At 38.4% G+C, this 23,271-nt stretch overlaps 1 protein-coding gene across 11 annotated transcripts in view; it reads right to left on the reverse strand.

The window, feature by feature from the left end:
• PPP1R9A (protein phosphatase 1 regulatory subunit 9A) overlaps positions 1 to 23,271 on the reverse strand; it is a 293,927-nt gene that overhangs the window by 83,368 nt on the left and 187,288 nt on the right. For 7 of the 11 annotated variants that reach the window (XM_084785943.1, XM_084785942.1, XM_084785941.1 and 4 more), the window contains exons 6-7: positions 10,000 to 10,135; positions 4,715 to 4,780 (exon numbers count right to left, since the gene is read on the reverse strand). In XM_084785943.1, coding sequence (XP_084642069.1) covers positions 4,715 to 4,780; positions 10,000 to 10,135 — 202 coding nt within the window. The remainder of the gene's footprint in view (positions 1 to 4,714; positions 4,781 to 9,999; positions 10,136 to 23,271) is intronic. The other 4 variants (XM_084785945.1, XM_084785944.1, XM_084785938.1 and 1 more) reach the window with 1 other exon arrangement.

Consider the following 23,271-nt stretch of genomic DNA (forward strand, 5'->3'; position numbering starts at 1 on the left):
CTATGATATCAGTGATTTTCCATGCGCTGGTAGATTTATGTCATCTATAGAGATAGTAGCCCACAGCACGCCAGCTGTATGATGACTTTCTCCAATTAGTCGTTTAATTTTGAATATGGATGACATTTGTCTACAATAACTCAAACCAGTACCAATCAGAGAATCTTCAGAATAACTATGTGCCAATGATAAATGTGATGGCATCAGGGGTAGATGTGATGGTGAGATGAATGAAAGAAGCCAGATATAAACAAACGTTCTGGATTTATTTCATTCCGATGGCATTCTAGAACCGGCCAGATTAACATGGGGTGTGAACAGGCAGGTGAATGATGCTTCTGGCTGAGAGTAACTGCACGGTAACCACTTGAAGCAATAGAAATGTTCCACAATGTGATCTGGTGAGAATACTTTCTTAGCAAACTGTTAGCTTAAATATATTAAAATCTGATACATTTCTATCGTATTCAAATTGTTCCTTATTGAAGTTGACTTCATAATGGTGCTATAATAAACATATTAAATGAAATATTTAAGATCTGTTATCTATTTATCACTCTTTTGCTAATCTTATCTGTATAAAACAGCCGTTTAAATGCCTTCAGAATCAAGAATACCAAAACTCATAGTTGCAGCATCAATATCAATTTCAAAGGACTGAAGCACTTATGTAGCCAGGCACACAGCTGCCACATGGAAGCCTGCACACGAGTCCTTGCTCAGGTGACCATTCGTTCTGTATTGCTCATGAAAATTCATTTCTATAACTGAAGGCTATTTCTACATTAATGCATTTCAAGAAGAAGAAGAAAGCAGGACAGATCTTGACATTATTTAGGTTATTTTGACTATTGTGCTTCCACTGCGGCATATTTAAAGTAAGAAGTCATGCTTGCCTATAGCCGAGGGCAAAAGCTTCCTGAAGTGCTAAGTCCAGCGCACCATGGGGGCGCATACTGTGCCTCCAGCCTCTCTCAGAGCCAGTCCCCAGTCTTGCTGTGTATCACACTGACTCTTTCCCTGCAGTCTAGGCATTCTTCATCATATTTTTAACTACAAGTAATTCTATTCTCCATTTTTTTTTAATTAAAAGAAGTTATATGGCCAGGTGGTGGTGGTACACATCTTTAATCTCAGCACTTGGGAGGCAGAAGCAGGTGGATCTCTGAATTCAAGGCCAGCTAGGTCTATGGAACAAGTTTCAGGACAGCTAGGGCTACACAGAGAAAACTCTGTCTTGAAAAACAACAGTAATTTCTATATTAAATGTATTCTTGAGAAGCTCAAACATGTATATAATGTAAAATCATATGCACCCCTATAATCTCTCTCCAACCTCTCCAGAGCTAGTACACACGTGTCCGTTCCAAACTTCACATCTTCTCTTTAAAAAATAACTCACTGAGTCCAATTACTGCTGCCACCAGGAAACTGGGCAACCTACCAGAGAACACACGTCTGAAAATAAATAAATAAAAAGAAAGAAAGAAGAAAAAAGGACCCTTCCTTCCCCAGAAGCCCTCAACTGCCAACAGCTCCTTAGTTAACTAACATCCTTCCATGATCAAAACTCTAGAGAGGCTAGAGATGGAGCAAAGGACAACTAATCATAATAAAGGCCGCCTGTTAGTCACAGGGCCACCATCATGTCAAATAAATAAACATGAGAAACAGTCTCACTAAGATCAGGAACAGGACAAGCGCATTCACTTCATCACTCTCACTTAAGACAGTGTCCGAATAGACATCAGACAAGAGAAGGAACCAAAGGGGATGCAAAGGGGAAAAGAACAAGTCAAAGATCCCCAGTTGCAGAAAATGTGAATCTACACATAAGAGACTCTAATGGTCCCTCCTAGAACTCCCTAGAGATATCTGCAGTTTCACAAAGTAGCAGGTTATGACGTTAACATACCTAAGTCAGTTTTACCTCCCTATACACAAAACCAGACACACTGGGATAGGAATAAAGAAAATAATCCCATTCACAATAACCTCAAAAAGAAAAAAAATACCTTGGATAAACCTAACTAAAAACATGAAATACTTATATAATGAAACCTTTAAAATATTGAAGAAATTGAAGAGGCACTATAGAAGACATTAAGAACTGCCACGTTCATGGGTTGGTAGGATTACTATTGTAAAAAATGGCCATCCAAACAAAAGAAGTGTATGGGTCCAATACCATTCCCACCAAAATCCCAATGCAATTACTCACAAAAATTGAAAACAAAACATATGGAAGCACAAGAACCCTAGATAGCCAAAACAATTATAAACAATAAAAAAACTGCCAGAGTTATCACTATTCCTGATTTTAAGTTATAGTATAAATAATAGGAATTAAAAAAAAACCCAGCATGATATGAGCACACACACAAAAACCACATTGATCAATGGAATAGAATAGAGGACCTAGACACTTGTCTATGGACCTATTATCTGACTTTTGACAAAGGTGATAAAACTACATGCTGAAGCGAATCTTCAGCAAATGGTGCTGGAGGACTTAGGACTGGCTATCTACACACAGAAGAGGGAAACTGAATCTTTTTCTCTCACCCTGTGGAAGAAAATTAATGCCAAAGTGATCAAAGATCTCAACATTCCATGTGAGACTCCTAGAAGGAGAAAAACACACACATCAGGATATGGGTCAGATAAAGACTTCCTGAGTAAGTATGAAATGGGATCAACCACCAACAAGTTGGACTTCATGAAATTAATAATCCTCAGTATCACAAAAAACAAAACAAATACTGACTGAAGAGGCACTTACGAAATGAGACACAAAAATTGTTTGCGATATATCTGACAGAGGATTAATGTCTAGATTACATAAAGAACTCAGAAACCTAAACATCAAAAAATAATAAATCCATTTTAAAAAAATGGGCCATGGAACTGAACAGAGAGTGATCAAAAGAAGAAATTGCAACAGGTAAGAGCGGTTTTGTTTTGTTTTTTTAAGACAGGGTTTCTCTGTGTAGCCCTGGCTGTCCTGGAAGGCACTGTGTTGACCAGGCTATGCCCAACTGTTTAGGAACATTTTTAGAAGTGCACAATCTTCTAAGCCATGTGGGTAATGCAAATCAAAACTATTCTCCATTTTTTTATCTTTACTTTCTTATTATGATTCAATTCAGTTCAATTGTTTGCTTTTGCCTAATCTTCCAGGGGCTGTTGTCATTTCTGCGAGAGCAGAAATCAACTCGCCATTGGTACCTGCTACTGAGGAAAGAACAGGCTAATGGAAGATGTTTATGGACTAAAAATGTAGTGATGCCCATGTTTCTATCGGCTCATTAAAAACATAGGACTCAGAGCTCAGCTTCTGCCTACAGAGAGGCCTGAAAGGCAAACAAGATGAAGCAGACATGCAAGGGCAGCAAAGCGTCTGCACAGTGAACAGCAGTCAAGGTGGCCAGGCGAGGACAAGCTGTCCACAGCACTCAGAATGCCCATTAGAAGGCAAGATGGCTTCCCAGCTAGAAAGGCCACTTTCCTTCTGTGATTCTGACCTTTAGAAATGTTTTGGTAAAATCTATATTCAATTTATAAAATAAAATATTTCAAAGTTGGAAAATGTCATCTATACTTGTCCTCATGTCACCTGTTTGGAACTTGAAGCTCTGTGGCTTTCAATGTGATACAAAATCACTCAACAGGCTGCTCTGCAGACAAAGTGTATCCTTTCAGAAAAACTTTGCGGCCTAGAAGGATTTCACATAGTAGGACTTTCTGTTGTTTTTGTATGCAAAAATGACTAATATTATACTGTGGCATCTAGTAAGAAAGGTATAGGCAAATTGTAATTAAAACATTTCCATCATAATTTTTACAAAGCACAGAAAGAAAATGAGGTGCAAACAGATGACCACGCAAAGGTGCCTGTCCATACTCTACCGTGGCACTGACTTTTTGTTGCCTGTGATCGGTGGTGGTGTACACACAAACAGAATATTCTTGAAATTCATAATGAGTACAGGATGGTGTTCAGGAATGGAGACAGTCTTCAAAAGCACATTTTAAAGAATATCATGATCCTGTGTTTCAAGAATGGAGATTAGTAAAAATGTGAGGCTTAGAAAGAAAACAATGCAGTTTAAGAATCTTAAAAGAGCCAACACCATTGCAGCCTCTGGAGCACTATTAAGTCTCAGCTGTGCTCTATGCCAGGGTCCTCTTGTATCGTCAAGTCACCAGCCTCCGAGCCACACGTGCATTCTCCTGTAAGCGCCACTGCTGTTATAGCTACTTAAAGTTCAATGTCTATTTTGGCCTGCCTAACCTGTATGTTTACCCAGACACCGAATGAAAAATTAAGAACTTAGCATCAGAAGATTCTGTTCTTAAGAAGCAATCAGATTTAAGCAGAAATAAATAGCTATGTACATTGTATCATGCGAGTATTACACAGGCCTAATCCTGAGTTTCTCTGTGACGTTTTCCCCTTTAATTTGAATCACAAAACATTTAAAGGGTTAGAGGTTAAATACAAACCCTGGTTAAATACTAGGAACTGAGACCACCTTACAGACCTGTCACACTTTTCAGACTGTGATTTTCAGATTATTAATTAATACATGAAACACGCAGTTCTAGAAACGCTTTTCAGGGAATAGGAAGTTAATAGGACATGTAGAGTATTTAATTTCACACACCGAGCAAGAGGGCACAGATAAGCAGAATTTTCTGCCAAAAAACAAACCTTAAGGAAACGGTTGTTATTGTTATTGCAGTTGCCAGACGTTCCTTCCAATTCAGCCACAGTGTTCTAAAATGTTGACAGAAACAATTACAGAAGGCTTCCTCCCAAGCCCAAGACAGCAGGGCAGAAAAACAGAGGGCCGAGTGCTGCCTGGACCACACACTGTCCGCGCTAAGTTCCCCAGGCCATAGACACAGGATTACGTCTCTTTGTACTGTTGTAGCCATAGTATTAAAGGGCTAGCCACAAATATTGCTAGCTCTTGTTCACACAAGACAAGCTGTTTCCAACCGGGAACAGCAAACAGTCCAAGTCAAACTCAGTGTGAGCCCTATGTGGTCCACACAAAAAATTACTTTTGTAAATCCTTTTTAATACTTATGCAACCACAGTTTTCATTACACCCACCTTTGCATCCAATTGTTCCATGTTAACAGAAGTAAAAAAAAAAAATCCCTTGGGGTAGCTGCTTTAAATTGCATACAACATATTAAAGGATTCTATAAGACAAAGTGTTGCAGTAGTATTATAACGATATGAATTTCTAGTAACAAAAACAAATGATGAAAATAATTAAGTTGTATCATAAGAGAGAGATTTCTGAAGTAATGATTAATCATGCTGTAATCGTTTGCTTAAAGAGAGGTTGAAATGTCACTTGTGGTGAAAGAAGGGCTTTACAAGGTAATAAATGCTCCATTATCAAAGGATCTTTAAGGAAGTAAAATAATCATAGAATGTTAAAAGGACGTATAAACTGACTCCTTTTAACTTCAGTATGACGATATCTATTTTCTGACCAAGGAGAAGCAGCTGCAGTTGACACAGTAGTTTCCAGCCTGAGCACACAGCCCTTCAATCTGTGTGACGTTCTTATGCGGAAAGATAGCCAAAGATACAAACACACTGCAGAAAATAAATAACAAAACAGTGTCACTGAGCCGCTACCGGCTGGACACTGACAGCTACAGGTTATAACTGGAGAGTCAATGGTGTTAAATTCTACTTGAACATTTTACCACACACCCAAAGTTCCATGGCATGGTGTTGCTTGAGGGGTTTACTAACACCTCCACGGCTACCTTTCAAATTGTTGAAGGAAAGTAAAGTAAAGTAAAGTAAAGGAAAGGAAAGGAAAGGAAAGGAAAGGAAAGGAAAGGCAAAGCTGACCAAATGAGCATAGTAATGTTCTTGAGCGCAGAAACGCGATCACCCATTGCAGATGTGCGCACATGCATGTGAACCTTTCAGCGGTCAGGTTTCCATCTCCTGCTCTTTGGGGAATTCCTTCGGCCTCCAGGATGGGCCACATTATTTATGCTTTTCCAAATTAGAATTGTCAACACTGAATGCACAGAAACAGGAACACAAATTCAAACAGAATTGGCTGTTTGATTATTGGAAACGCTTCTAGTTTAAATATTTGAAGAAAAGCAGAAGCAGCAGAAATTTAAATAGTTTGAGGCGTATCTATACATTTCACATTCTATTAGAGCATGACTTATAATTTCCTAAAGCGTTACAGCAGATGGACAGAGGCGTAAGTAATTCATGACAATCTCTCCCTTCACAAAGGACCAGTGTCCTTTAACAACTGCAGGAAATATTTCTCACATCCAGATGTTTCCTGTACAGCCAATTCAAGCAACCTGTCATAGTGATGTGTTCCAAGTTAAAATGAACCCTGGATAATTTGATCAAAAACAGAAGCTCTGCACCCTCCTGTGGGCAGTGCTCATCTCAGTGCTCGCCTGGGAAGGAGCTACTTGAACTTGGTTGTTCTGTATGTAATGAGAGGGTTTCCTGGCTGTGTCGAGGCAAGGTCACACGAGATAGAAGCAAATAAAATTATTCTAAATTTGAACTCCAAAGATTATTCTGTGAGTTACAAGACGTGAAAACCCAAGCGAGCGAATGCACATGGTCAGGGCCTGTCCTAACAAAGATACGCAGACCAATAAAATGCTGAATTATATGTGAAATTAAATCAATTATTCGAGGCCCATCTATCTATTGGATATCCAGTAATGCGCCTTCTCATTTTGGTCATTTTGCTTTCCATTAACAGAGAAGGAGAGTAAACAGAAAGCAGAGATAGCACCCCAATCCTCCAGCTTCATATTTGGTGGCATTAATTAAAAACTTGAATCAAGTGACAACACCAGAGGTTCTAACAGTGGAGTGGATTCTCACTGTTTGGACAGCTTTCATCTCTCCTGTGAACAGGAAATTAATGGCTGCTTTTGCCTGTGCCTGCTGTGGGAAGGGCAATGTGGGACACCTAAGAAAGGGGAACCCTGGGTGAAAAGCACAAAGGAAGAGTCTGACTTCAGGCGAGTCAACGCTGCTTGCACACACACAGTAGCAAGCTTCTGGTTTCCACTGTCACGACTCATAAAGGGAAGAGAACATTCAACTCAATGCTTTTTGTAAAACATTTCTGTATCAATTCATCTTCTCTTTAGACTCTGTGTAGATGATACTTACGCTTTGCTGCCTACAGTAAAGCAAGTTTCCAACCATTCAATGTCCCTATTATTAGAAACACAAAACAAAGGCTCTCGGAACTGAAGAACTACAAGAAATGCCATCACTCAAAACAAGAATCCTCTTAATGTCTTTTGTTGCCCAGTTACTCTGTATCTGAATAGGGACAGAGCCATGAGGGGGTGTCCTGTGAGCTCCATTCAGAATCAGCATGGCACATTGTGGCTCTCAGGCTTTGGGGCCCGCAAGAGCACCGAGCTGAGCTCTGCTAACCACTAGCTCAACAGCTAGGGAAGACACCTATTAGACTTGTGGGGAAAATGTCTCTCCAGTGCTTTAAAGGTCCTGTGAGGCTGACTCCTACAAAAGTGCATGATCCAGTTTTCACTCATGCCTCTCCCCTAAAGATATCGGCTCAAGTGGCAATGAACTGTTTGCTTTTCCCTATCAACTAAATAAAACACGGCCACCAAGTAGAAACTTGGGATGATTGATAATATGTTCCTAGGTCTGAATGTTCATGAGATTCTTTCACTTACTCAAATTATAAAATTAGAGGAAAATTCTCTTCCCTCTTCCTCTTTTCCTTCCTTCCTCTTCTCCTCCCTCCTTCCCTATCTCTGCCTGTTACACACACACAAACACAAACACACACACACACACACACACACACACACACACACACACGAGAGAGAGAGAGAGAGAGAGAGAGAGAGAGAGAGAGAGAGAGAGAGAGAGAGAGAGGAGACTGACTCTAGAAGTTTAAGTTGAAATTTTTGGGGGCTGACTGTGATCAACAAACTCCTCAAAAGTAACTGGAAGAAATGTGTCTGTGAGCTATAAAGCCTTTACTTGAGGAGGTTTAAAAATGACTGGATTATCTTGGTGCCACCTCCCTTACTTGTAAACTTGTTCTCTTTAATTAAACTCAGGGAAACAAAACAAAACCAATGTCATATCAGGCTGACCTTGAACTCAAGATCCTCAGGCCTCCTAGCTGTGTTTCCTCAGGGCTGGTGTTATCTCTCTACTCCCACAACCAGTTCTGGACTGGATGCCTTATTTTCTAAGTGTGAAACATAAGCCACTAGAAGAAGTTCTGAGATGTAGCCTAAGCTGTGTACTTTACAACCAAGGATAGAGTAGAAAACAGCCTTAGGTGAACCTCTTATTTTCTCACCACTTGACGTCTCCACAGTCCCTAGACCTTCAGAAACAAAACCTTTCTATCAGAGTAGAGGTAAAAATGTAAACCTTAGAAAATGATTCTATAATCCTAAAGAGAAGGTTTACAGCCTAGAACCCTCTAATAAAACATAAGACATTACAGTAGGGAATTGAAAACTAGGCCAAATATCTGAGGAGACCATGTGTTTAGATAATCTATTTTTATACTTAGTATCCTAGCACAATAAGAAAGCTCTTGCCAAGTGAACTCCACAAGTGCAAAAGGAAATGGAGGAAACAATTCTAAGAGACTATTTCATTCATGAACAATCTTTCTAATATATTATTCTTTGATCAAAAGTTAATTGATGCCAAGTATGGTAGCTCACACTTGGAATCCCAGAAGCAGGGAGGCTGAGGGAAAGGAGTTGCTATGAGTTCAAAGACAACCTGGGCCAGCTTGCACAGAATAAGAACCTGTCTCAAGAAACAAACAAAAACAGAAGAAAACAAAATGTTAATTGATATGCCACCTGGAACTTTGTACTACAACAAATGGAGAATGAGTCCTCATCGTACCACAAACACATAAAAACTGAATAAATATGAGTTAAAACATGCTAAATTAAATATACACGGAAAAGACCTGAATGTCCACACATTCTGTGTCCTAGATGAAAGCAAAAACAAGAGCCTGGATAAATAACACTTCAGATGAGCAGAAGTCGAAGGTATGAAATCTCATTGTGTTTATATCAGCTGACATATTTATTTTATCTGAGCATTTACACGTTTTTAAAGTATGAAGTACTATAACTAAACTGTTGATGAATCTTTTGACATGCCAATATGAAACGTACGCACGTCTTGAATGTATTTGCAATAAAGTTGTGTTCTCCCAGCATATCAGTGTGCACTTGGCACTGATGTTGGAAATAGCCCGGCATCTGTGTCTCATTACAGCACACAAGGGTTCCGGAGAGCTGCGTTCACTTGGGGGTTAGTGCCGACTCATTGACTTGATCTTCTACAGAGCTCAGAATGTAAGATCATTCCAATCTGTACCTGTGCCATGGGACATGTACTGGTGGAAACGCTTTGCTCTGCATTATGTTAGTGCAGATCCCTGTGAGCACATCCCAAAACCTTTCTCTTCCTGGGGTGAGGGGGAACCTCTGGAAAACCTCAGCCATCTTCAGTGCTTTTCTGTCCATGTTTGTGTATGTGTGAATGTTTTTGTTTAAATGTCTTACCAATTTTTCCAAAGGAAAAAGTATTACATAGTATTTTAGAACATTTGGAAATGATTAAAAAATATAAAGCAGAAAGAAAAATCATCTAATTCCAACAATACAGCCATTATTTATATGGGTTCTTTGAATGCTTGTTTCTCTGAGATTCTCTTCAATCGTGTGTTAAAAGTTAAAACTAATTTGCTTCCACAATTCACAGACACCATGAATCAAATGCATTCACGAAGAACATAACAGGTACAGGCGGCAGCTCTTTTCCAAGATGTCGAACTTCAGCCCAGTGTATACGACACCTTCCTTACGAAACTGCACAGAGCCTATGATCCAGTAGCAACAGGTGAGAAGAGACTGAAGAAAAAGAAGAGTTGTGGTCCCTACCTCATCATCATCAGCATCATACTGGGCGTAGTGGCGCTCCAGCAGCTCTCTTTGGCGCCTCTCTTGTTCCAAGGTCTGGCTTATCAACTGGGCAACCTCGCTCACTTGTCCTGGCTTTTCTCGCCCAATAACGAACCTGTGGAAAGGTTAACAGTGGCTAATACACCATATTACACAATTCCACAGCTAAGGAAGCCACATACAAGTTTACAGCAGAATCTATTTAGACTAAAAAACTTTGATTCATGTACTTGGAATAGCTAAGAGAAGATAGGTTTGTTCTGCCAGAGAAGTGACTTTACACATACAGCTAACCAAAGAATAAAGGTCCATCCATGAAGAATTAACATGCTCAGGAAAGTCAGAGCAGATGTAATCTATCCTGCAGTGATTTACACATTTTGATGACTTAGGAAATGGAAGCCAGAACATTGGTTCCTGTACCCAATGACATAAAACATCATAAAATGTCTTATAATGTTTCAAACACTGATTGAAAACATTTTGCAGTAGATCCTACATTGGGTGACTAATGGAGGGACACTGGGTTTTGCTAAGTTACTAAAGTGTGCATGCATGCGTGAGCATTAGGAAGAGTTTGGCTCAAAAAACAATAAGAAAACATCTGTTGATATTAATTCTTATAAGGCGCTAAGTTAAAAGAAAGAAACTGGAAAAACATTAACTTTCTATAAGCCATGTCATTTACAACCAGCCCTTGTCAGTTTAATTTGGTTTATTCAACACTTCTTTCATATTAGTATGTAATCCCATTATGCTAAGATACAGCTAATATGTCTATAGTATATGGTTTATAAATATCACTCAGCATCCTTATTTTAAATGTCAAACTTAGTCTTTTATAAACTTGGTTGATAAACATCCCTTGATTAGGATTGTTTTTAAGTCAATCTTAAATCACATAGGTGACCATTTTCTGCATAAGAACACTGAAGATCAAAATGTTTGTTCTTAGTTATTGTCTTTCCCAAATAATTTCACATAGCTTCACATAAAAACTTAGCTTAGACTTAAACTCACATGTTCATTGTCTCATTTACTGTTGGTAGTCAAGTGTAAGTAGCATCCTATGGACTGTCTTTGTAAAATGTAATCCATACTGAGTGAGATACATCTACTGAAAATGTTTGGTTCCATAAAAATGACAAGCACATAGGCCCGTGGTCACTATAGCAACAAAAATGCAGGGAACTTAGACCAACCCAAAGCATTCCCTCATACTGCTTTCCACAAAACATCTTCACTGTTTCCACATTAATATTCTGGTGTTTCAATTACATGGAACCACAGTGTATATGAATGTTTTACTATACAGGATATACACTTGGCAGACGTATCCTTCTATTAATAATTCTAAAATATGGATGGTCTTTGGACCATATGCATCAAGTTACTATAAATATTTGTATGTGAGCCTTTATAGACATGTTTTCATTCTTTAACAAATAACTAACCGTGGAGTTGGGTCAGATGGTAAATGGATGTGTAACTTTTCAAAAAAGTTTCCAAGTTGTCTTCTGAAATGGGTGCCATCTCATAGTCTCCTCACAATGCACGAGAAGCACGGCTGCTGCACACCATCACCAGGACCCAGCACAGCCAGCTTCTGAAGCAACATGCATTCTGGTGGGAATCTGCTGACAGCGATGCTCTCACGACAATGACCTATTCACTCACTTTACCATTCATATCTCTTCTTTCATGAAATATTGCTTCAAAAATTTTGTCCATATTAAAAAGCAAATTGTTTATTTTTGTGATTGAGGTGAGATGACTCAATGTTTTGGTACATACTCGTCTCTATATCTTATAGATATGTGTACACATAAAGTGTACATATATATATATATGTGTGTGTGTATATTTATGTATTTAATCTACTATTCTCTCCCACCTTATGCTTTACCATCTTAGCTTTTCTAATTCTGTCTATGATGTTTTTAAAACAATCATCCATGTCTGCTTCAACAGATGACCACCTACAATATGGTGTTGAGGAAATGAATTCCAACTTTTACTATGCGATGAGGTTGTCAAATTGTCCCAGCCTCTATTTGTCAACACAATAGTAAACACAGAACTGCTGATGGCATACTGAGATTTTATTGAATAAACTCTTGAATCACACAAGGAGTAAATTGTGTTTTTCAACAAATTCTAATTCCTAAGATTTTTTTTTGTCACTTTATAATTAAATCGTTTTCCTATTTTTTCTTAAATTTGTAACTTTCTTCTTAAAGCTCAATTTTACTTTTCAGGCATAATGTTTCATAAGGGTGGTTTTGGTTCTTCCAAGTAGCAAGTGATTTCAACACCATTTGTTCAAAAGACTGTTCTTTGCAAACATTGAATTACTTGATTAAACTGTTGATTCTACATTTGCGGGGTGATTTCTGGACGTTGCCGTCTGTTCCATGATGTGTTTGCAATTCGACCAACTTACCACCTTCGTGAATGTTACATAGTAAATTCTGGAACTGGGTGATGAGGTTGTGGCCTCTGCATGTCTTTCCTCTGTATTTTCATATAAACTTTATAATCACCCTGCCAGCTTTTCCAGGAAAGCCTAAGCCCACTGGGGTTTGTTCTGGCTTTGAAAAGGCATCTTAACAATATGAGCTCATCTGATCCAGGAACACAGAATATGTCTCTTTATTTACTAGTTACTTGCTCAGACCTCAGGCTTTAAGTGAGCTTTGTTTCATCGTTTAGTAATTTGTGTTTTCTGAAGTAAATGTGATTTTTTAAAAAATTAGAATGTGGAAATATAACTGAACCATAAATACTGGTCTTGTCTTCTACAAAGTAGCTAGAACCAATCACTATTTCTACAAGTTTTCTATAGATGCTTTAGGATTTTTCTAAGACTGTAGCCACCGTGAACCAATACATTTTGACTTCTCTCCCTTTTTTGTGTTTGTTTACACACGTGAACAAGGTTTGACAGCATTTTTGTTTTTATCCCCCTTCTATTCTAAAAGGAGAACCCTGGATTGCTAAGAGATACACAGGATGATTTAACTAAGAGATATTATAGTATTATAATATACTTAAAGTCTTTAGTGTTTTATTTCATATTTATATATGAATTCATTATGTTTTAGTAAATATGTTTATCAGAAATTGTGTCTCATATTATACATATAGAGAAATGTGCTTTAGACAAGCCTAAACTGGCCTTTTATGTATATTTTTAAAAAGATTTTTGCACACAAAAGGGACATATGCTCTACCATGTTCATAGCGGCCTTATTCATAATAGCCAGAACATGGAAACAGCCTAAGTGTCCCTCAGTAGAAGAATGGATAAAGAAATTGTAGTACATTTACACTACGGAATACTACTCAGTTATTAAAAACAAGGAATTTCCAAAATTTGTGGACAAATGGGTTGAACTAGAAATGGTCATAATAAGTGAGTTTACCTAGAAGCAGAAAGAGTCAAATGGTATATACTCACTTATATCTGGACACTAGCCCAAGGTGCATGTCCCATGAAGTATTCACTCATCAGGAAAGTGGGACAGAGGGAGGACATCCTGTTGGGACTTAAGGCGAGAGAAGCATGGGAGAATGGGGAAATAGAAGGATGCAGAAGGTCCTAGAAATCTACAAGAAGAACATTATAATGGGCGAATCTGGGCCCAGGGGTCCTGCTCAAACTATGACACCAGCCAAGGAATATACGTATAGTAAACATCAAAGCCCGACCCAGATCTAGCCCAATGGTCAGGACATTCTCCACAGTTGAGTGGAGAGTGGGGTCTGACTTTCACACGTACTCTGCTGCCCCATATTTGACCATGTCTCCTGGATAGGGAGGCCTGGTGGCACTCAGAGGAAGGATAGCAGGCTACCAAGAAAAGACTTGATACCCTATGAGCATATACAGGGGGGAGGAAGCCCCCCTTAGTCACAGTCATAGGGGAGGGGAGTAGAGGGAAAGCAGGAGGGAGGGAGGAATGGGAGGATACATGGGATGGGATAATTACTGAGATGTAAAATGAATGAATAAAAAAATTTAAAAAAATAACAAAGATTTTAAAATTTTATGTGGCTGAATGTTATGTATATGAGTGTGTGTGTGTGTGTGTGTGTGTGTGTGTGTGTGTGTGTGTGTGCATGCACCATGTATGTTCTTGTTGGCCAGATCCCACAGAACTGGAGGTACCCGTGTAAGTCATCATGTGAGGCTGGGAACTAAACTGTAATCCTTTAAAAAAGCATCTACTGCTCCTTAGCGACTTAGCCAACTCTCCAGTCCTTTTTATGTGGTGGCGGTGGTGGTGGCGATTGGGTTTTTGTTTGTTTGTTTGTTTTGTTTTGTTTTTTGATACAGGGTCTTATTGTCCAGCTCTGACTGGCTTGGAACTCATTATATAAACTAGGCTGGCCTCAAACTCAGAGATCATCCTGCCTCTACTTCCTACGTGCAGAGACTGGAAGTGTGTGTGCCATCATGCACAGATTTTTTAAAACTGTATTTTCAAAGGCACCACATAGTTAGGGTAAAGAGACTATCATTTACCTACTGTAAGATCACAGAATAATAAAAAATACACAATGAATATTATGCAAAGTAAAAAACAGAATTCAGATTCATTTAGCTATTCATTTTAATATTATTTTTAAAAAACTTGATATATGAGTATACTGTATTTGTATCATTTCCCCCCTCTTTCTCCTTTCTAACTCTTCCCATGCTGCCCATACTCCTTTTGAATTAATGACTTCTTTTTCTGTAATTACTTTTTAATTACAGGAGAGAGTGAGAGAGAGCGAGAGAGCGAGAGAGAGAGAGAGAGAGAGAGAGAGAGAGAGAGAGAGAGAGAGAGAGGGAGGGAGAGAGAGGGAGAGAAGAGAGAACACTTATATCTAGTGAGTCCAATTACTATTGGTCATAGAGGCTTGGAAAAATCATTAGGGATGTGTCCCTAAAGAAAACTGACTCTCCCTTCCTCAGCAGCTACTGGCTGCCTTAGCTCCTTACCTAGGGGTGGGGCCTTGTGAGATTTTCATTTGTGTTGATCATTTAAGCCAAGATTCCTTTACCTGCACTTGAAAGTCACGTGGTCAGACCTTGAGAAGTAAGAGTGTTTACTGAAACTGAAGAAATGTTTTCTCAGGAAACTTGCTCAATGCACTTTACAGAGAAAATGAGATTTGAGTCTTGTCTTCTGGTCAGACACTTGAATCTGTTGCTGCTAATTCTAGAGATGAGATCTGGGTTGAAGCTCTTGTGGGTCGGTTGGTGTTCCCCTCCCTCTGCAGGAGACTCGTCTAGTCAGAGGGCGTCCTTTTCAGTCTCTATGGCCCCTGCTGCTAGGAGTCTCTGCGGAAGTCAGCTTCCTGTCCTCCTAGGAGCGGACCCTGACTTGGGTGTGCAGACTGTCCCGGAGATGCTACAGCCCATAGTTCCTCTTTTCTCTGCAGGCCTTCTTATCCTCCTCCCTCTTCCCTCCTCCCCTCACCCCTCCCCACCCCCAACTGCCCCACCCCCTGCTCTCTCCATGTCTGATCTCTACCCGTATTTTCCTTTGTGCCACTCCCTCTCCTACCTTGTTCCTGCTCTTCATCCACTACCACTGTCTATTCTTTTTCCCCTTCTGGCTAAGATTTAAGCAACCCCCCCCCTTGGGTCCTCTTTGTTGCTTATCTTCCTTGGATCTGTGCACTGTAGTATGTTTATCCTGAACTACATGGCTAAAGCCCACTTATAAGTGTCTTTCCACCATGTGTGTCTTTCTGGGTCTGGGTTACCTCACTCAGGGTGACCTTTTCTAGTTCCATCCATTTGCCTGCAATTTTCATGAATTCTTTGGTTTTGATAGCTGAGTAGTATTCCATTGTGTAAATGTACCACAGGTTTTTTTTTTGTCCATCCTTTGGTTGAGGGACAAGACAACTAGGCTGTTTCCAGATTCTGGTTATTATGAATAAAGCTGCCATGAACATAGTTGAGCAAGTGTCTTTGGTGGAGCATCTTTTGGGTATATGCCCAGGAGTGGGATGGTTGAGTCTTGAGGTTGTGCTGTTCCCAATTTTCAGAGAAAGTGCCAGATTGACTTGAAAAGTGCTTGTACAAGTTTACACTCCCACCAGCAGTAGAGGAGTCTTCTCCTTTCTCCACATCCTCGCCAGAATGTGCTGTCTCTAGAATTTCTGATCTTAGCCATTGTGACAGGTATAAGATAGAATCTCAAAGTCCTTTTGATTTGCATTTCCCTAATGACTGGGGACTTTGAGCATTTAAGTGCTTCTTGGCCATTGAAGACTCGTCTGTTGAGAATTCTCTGTTTAGTTCTGTGACTCCATTTTTAGTTTGGTTACTCTGTTTGTTATTTAATTTCTTGAGTTCTTTATATATTTTGGATATTAGCCCTTTGTCAGATGTAGGATTGGTGAAGATCTTTCCCCAATCTGTTGACTGTCATTTCATTCTATTTAGTGTCCTTTGCCTTAGAGGAGCTTTTCAGTTTTAAGAGGTCCCATTTGTTAATTGTTGATCTTAGTGTCTGCGTGTTGGTGTTCGTTCAGGATGTTGTCTCCTGTGACAACGATTCTGAGGTTCTTTCCCAGTTTCTCTTCTAATATATTTGGTGTATCTTGTGTTACATTGAAGTCTTTGATCCATTTGGACTTGAGTTTTGTGTAGGATGAAAAGTATGTATCTACATGCATTTTTCTACATGTAGGCATCCAGTTAGACCAGTACAATTTGTTGAAGATGCTATCTTTTTCCCATTGTATGGTGTTAGGTCCTTTGTCGAAGATTAAGTGTTGGTAGGTGTGTGGGTTTATTTCTGGGTCTTTGATTCAATTCCATTGATTAATTGGTCCATTTCTATGCCAGTACCAGGCAGTTTTTATTACTATTGCTCTATAGTTAGCTTGAAGTCAGGGATGGAGAGATACCTCCAGAAGTTCCTTTCTTGTATAGGATTGTCTTAGCTATTCTGGTTTTTTGTTTTTCCATTTTAGGTTTAGAATTGTTCTTTAAAGGTCTGTAAATAACTGTGTTGGTATTCTGATGGGGATTGCACTGAATCCATAGATTGCTTTTGGTTAGGTGGTTATTTTTACTATGTTAATTCTACTGATCCACAAGCATGGGGCATCTTTCTGTCTTGTATCTTATTCAATTCCTTTCTTCAGAGACTTGAACTCCTTGTCATACAGGTCTTTGACTTTTTTAGTTAGAGTTACACCAAGATGTTTCATATTATTTGTTCACCATTACTTCTAAAGCCAAAATTATTTATGGTAAAGCTGATATGAATGTCATGCACAATCAAAATTTCACAGGAAAGAAAGACCAACCAATACTTCATAAGAAGCTAGCATTTTTCAATCATAAGGATGCTGCTGTTTACCATCACAGTTTTCTGAATTCACTCACATAATTTATTTTAGTGTATTATTTGTCTATTGTTAGTTTAGATGAAGAATAACCTTATAGTTTAATGAAACAGAAATGATTTTGAATTGTCTATAAGATAGATAATTGATCTCATAAAGGGTTTCACTTTTAAATACTTTAAAGTACACATGCCTGTTCATCTAGGCAGCTTTTCTGAGCCACAACAGAGGATGGTGGTTACTCGTGACTTTAAAGCCTGTAGCACCACGAAGCATGGTATAGATGTGTTGTAACAGAACACCATTCTTTTAAGTGGGAACCAGGGTAAAAACACACAGATACACAGATGTAGGAAACAACCTACTCCCTCTGCCTCATCTTCCCCATGTGAAAATTGGTACCTAATATCATATGTCTAAAGGAGTGACCAAGAATAAAACATAGATCACTCCGGAGAAGACCAAGCTGCTTGAAAATCATGAGAAAACCAAGTTGTTGAAAAATATGTATAACTCAAATTACCTTTCTATATGTATCTATGTTTGGCCTATGTTAAACTGAGTTCATAAATATGTAAGATTAGATTATTTTTAAAATCTACTACCAAATGCAGAACTCAACATGAGATGTTAAATTATTAGCATGCTTATTTCAGTTATGGATTATGCATATGGATTTTTTGAATAGCACATTTTCGGTGTTAAAAGCATCTAGAAAAAAAATGCCTCTGATAATATAATTCTACTAAAGTAGAATTGGTTCTGTGACTTTGAATATATCAGTATTTCTAAGCTTTAGTTTTATATTTGTAAAGCGATCACAATAAGTACAATAAATAGTATAAACACATATAAAAGTTCCAGCAATTGGTGCATAGAGAACATTTGATAACTATTTACTGTTGCTTATAATATAGATTATGGACTATTACTATGGACTATTACTATGGTTGAATGAACTTACATGTTTACTGTGCCCACTGTCCCAATTCACCCCTACTTAATCACAATTCTAAAAACAAGATTTTTGTTTTTGTTTTGTTTTGTTTTTTTAATTTTTATATCACCAATCCCTGGAATAGTAAGATGCATTAATTTTTTAATGGTAAAAAATAGAGTAGCTGGCTCAAATTCGAATAAAATCAATTAGAAACTGAGGATTTTCATTATTGAGCAACGGCCATTGTCTTGGTATTCTATTGCTGTGAGGAGACACCATGACCACAGTAACTCTTAAAAACAATTGTACTTGATTGGGCTGGCTCACAGTTTAGAGGGTTTAATCCGTTATCATCATGGCAGGAAGCAAGGCCGCACACAGGCAGGTGCTGTCAGGGTGCTGGAGAAGCAGATGGACGTTCTACATCCAGATCTGCAGTCATCTTCCACAGGAAGAGAAAGACACCAGGACTAGCCTGGGCTTTTAACACCCAAAAGCCCACCTCCAGTGACACCCTTCCTCCAACAAGGCCACACCTCCAATCCCTGTCAAGTACTGCCACTCCCTGATGACCAAGCATTCAAATACATGAGTATGTGGGGATTATTCTTACTCAAACTCTCACAGCCATGATACATTAGGCTCTAGAGTCTTCAGCATGGTCTCTTTTAGGGTTATAAAGGTGACTATCATGTTTCAAAGTGGATTACTTCATTATTGCTTCAGGCAAAAATATAATAAACAGAGGCTAATAAATCAGTTCTTTCTCTTATTTTTATTCATTATGAAGCCAAGCAATGTGCACATTCTACTCTTTGGCATTTTGATGTCTACATTACACTGGATTCTTTTGCTTCTGTTATCTAATTTTCCAGTGCACCGTTAACAAAGAAACAACAAACCAACTCCCAAACAACAACAACAACAAAACTTAACACTGCATTTACAATTAGCTAGGCTGAAATTGCAAATTTCCTAGACATTCTGTGTGAATGATATGTGAGGATAAGTGGAAAGTGATAGTTTGTAAATGCCTGGCTTTCAGAAAAAAGTTCTAATTAAAATGATCTCTAGTCAAAAACAAAACATAAATAATAATAAATTCTAAAATCTCAATGGACAACTAAGCTTAAAGTGTGAAAACGGGAATGCTGTGCCAGTCTACAGCAGTTACTTCTTATGTAAACGATTCTTGTACTGAAACGTTCTAAACAAGTACTTACTTTGTATCAAAACCTAAACAATATGCATTTGAAAAATAAAAATAGAGGCACAGAACTGACATTCAAGCATCACAGTACTTTTAAGGAATTTTGCAAACTGTATCTCACCTCCCCCCACCCCTGAATTTGGCATCATGTAAAGCCTTTTCTGAAGTGAAGAGCTGTTAACTGAGAGCCACTGAGCATGTGCTGGTGGCTGCCAATCACCTTCAGCAAGGCTCCAGACAACAAGGGTAAGCAGCACAACACACCGCCTGTCTCTCATTTACCACCACATACGAGTCTTCTTTTCCATGTTGGGGGCTAGGTCACTATAACTCTATATTTATGAATAAATATATCTCTAAAACTTCGTATAAGTTTATCTTTTTAAAACTCAGGTATATGAATGTGTTTGCTTTTAAAAGGAAGATCCAGAGTATTTAAACTTAATTACAAATGCTATTTCATGGAAGTGAATCCTGACTCTAACACAGGACTAATTATAACAGTTCTTCTATATTATATTTCAGTGTTAAAAATAAAATCCAGCCGGGCATGGGGTGCACATCTTTAATCCCAGCACTGGGGAGGCAAAGACAGGCAGATCTCTGTGATTTCAAGGCCAGCCCAATCTAGAGGAAATTCCAGGTCAGCCAAGATTATAAAGAGAAACTCTGTCTTGAAAAAACCATAAATAAATAAGATAAATAAATAAAATCAATTTTTTAGAAAGTTACCTAATACCGAAACTACCTATTATTTAACAAATCTAACCCTAAAAGATACTTCCCAGAACATCTACCTCTTAGCCAAAAATAACATTTCTCTAGCAGTTCTGATGTCAGAGATTTAAATATATATGCATATAAATATTAAAATAGTAATCTACAGAACGCTACTTGGTATTTAGGGATACTGTAAGTTATTTCATCAAGCAAAGTCCTCTTTAACTCATCTCCTGAACTCTCTGTTGTTCTGAATCTAATGCCAGCAGTTGTTGACTACTCATATACTTAAGATTAACAAGCTCCTCCATCATGCTAGAGGTGGTGGCATGTGACTCCAGACCCTGGTCTGCAGAACTGCTTCGAGTTAAAGGTCAGCCTCATCTCCATAGTAAGTTCCAGGCCCACCAGAGCTATATAGTGAGACCCTGCCTCAAAAATTAGTAAAAGAAACAAGTGAAGCAAAACGAAATGTTCCTTCACTCACGTTCTAATGCCATAGGGGACTCTCCTCTCAAGAGGAGAGCATGGTCTAGAAGGACGAATGATTTTCATAAATGTAAGAGGGTCCTTCACCACTCTCCATATGTGTGACATTCTGTCTTATACAATCACAAAACCAAAGACCGATAAAAAAGAAAACTATCAACTGTCTCCTATGCTACAACACAAAGACACATCATAGAAATGAGTAAGGCAATTGAAATTATTTCAATATTTATTGCCTTTTTATGATTTTAAGTGAAAACAAGAGTTTCCAAAAGTAGACACAAGAGCCCCAGGCCATGCATCTGCACGCACACAGTGCATCTCTGTGAGATATTTACTCATCGTTCCTTTACATTTTCCTTTGCAGATTGTAACTTTTCCCAAAGAGGATAAAAAAAAATTAAGCTTGGGTTAATTATTTTCCATTGTGTACAACTCGATTCATGTGCTTGACCTACACATGGTATATAGCTCCACCTCACACGTTCCTTAGGCCATGTGCTTATGATGAAGGCACAACATGATCAGCAAGATTAGCGTGGCTATTGATCCTAGGTAGCTGGTCTCTTCAAGGAAACATTTCAAATCCATTATGAATACCAATGTGAGCAAAGAGCAATGGTTAGAAATGTCTTAGTGTTGAATTGAAATCTTTTAATAATAATGATATCCTATAAAAAGCTGGATGTATTACGACTGATGTCTCGAGTTCAAATAGAATCTAGGCCCTTTGCCCCAGAATTACCCTCTTCCAATGTTTTACAATTATTTCTGCTTTCTTTTATTTTCTGTTTTTAGGGAATTAAAGGTTTTTATATCTTTTAACTTTCATAAGTAGAAAAAAGTAGCTCTCATCACCTTGGTCAATTTTTTAAAATAGTCTACACCTTTTCTGGGCTCTCAGTAACTTAGGTATTTAACAACCAAGAAACTGTCTAGTGATGTAATACTAACCTATCTTCTATTTGATCAGCTATCCATCCATCTACCCACCCAACCAAATGACTCCCTAGCTCCAGCTTACCTGATTTTGTATAATTATCTTCCCTTGAATGGGGAGAGAGATACACTGACTCAATTTTATCTCAACTCTAGTACCAAAAGGATGCCAAATGAAAAGGTGACAATTTCTTAGGTACTCCCTTACATGACCATATCTCAAGGGACACTTTCTTTTTCTTTTTTCTCTAGAAAGGAAACTCGATATGCTTTATTTAGCTTCCAAATTCTGGGTGGCTCAAGAAGTATAAGTATTCTGGACAGCAGAAGAAAATCAGGCTGTGCTTACAGATCCCTTCCTGCCATATATTTCTTTGGGACTGCTATTTTATTGTCACCCTCTCTGTCACCCAGGATGTGCACATCAGGTGTTAAAAGGTACAATACATTCTCTAACTGAGCACCACTTTCTGTAACTGAACAGGCACAGAAATTACACTGAACATCAGCATCTGGCAGTATTTTTTGGAAAAAAAAACGTGACTAAAATGGGTTTAAATTGAATAACACTATTAAATCACATTTAATATATGATACTACATGATTCAATATAGCTATAGAATACAATTATACAACATGTGTTAACATCAAAGAATACAACCAAAATTAAGATAGCAAACAAAACCTATATATCTTTTTTTTTTTGTACAGGAAAATACTTTTGAAGTAGGCATGTAATTTCCCATTCTTTTAAAGAAAATCTACCACAAATAAAGTTCTCAACTTCCAGAAAAACCACACAGCATTACTAAGCATATACCCCCCAAAGTGTACAATATGCACAGTTGGAAAATACAAAAATTTAAAAATTGTAAGCAAAGGGTGAGCTTCATATTTATAAGAATGTGAAAAGAAGTTCCATTTTTAGCACTGTTGTATAAAGAATTGTCATTTGATGTGAAGTTCATGAAATGCCCTCCACGGTCCCAGAGTCCACGTCTGTGCAGAATGTGGTGAAGTGTTTGTTGAGAGCTCAAAGCTAAAACCACCCCTGCTGGCTCATACTAGGGTCATACTGTAGAAGTCCTTTCAGTGCACATTTGAAGGCTGAGGGAAGCATTTTTCACTGGATGGCAATTTGTGCAAGCACGTGCAAATCCATACCGGAGACAGGCCCTATGTGTGCCCCTTCGATCGTTGTAATGAGAAGTTTGCTCAGTCAACTAACTTGAAATCTCATCTCTTAACACACGCTAAAGCCCAAAACAAGTGAAAAGAAAGAGAATGCCTGGGAATAAATATGTCTCTCCTTTGTATATTATTTCTAGGAAGAATTTAAAAAATGACTCCTACACCTAAGGGACATGTTTTGATAAAGTAGTAAAAATTTAAAAAATACACTAATCAGATGACATTGCTAAGATGCTCTGCCTTGCTCTGTGATCTCGTTGTAAAGGAATACCTTCTATGCAGGAAGGGACACCACAGACAGGACCATAGGAGCCAGTTTGGAAATGTATCACAAGAACCATGAGAAAAGCCTGTTGCTCAAGATCACAGTATTTCAGTAACGTAGTAAGTATGGGAACCGTGT

The sequence above is a fragment of the Acomys minous genome, assembly GCF_964271855.1.
Source record: "Acomys minous genome assembly, chromosome: 6".
NCBI lineage: Eukaryota > Metazoa > Chordata > Mammalia > Rodentia > Muridae > Acomys > Acomys minous.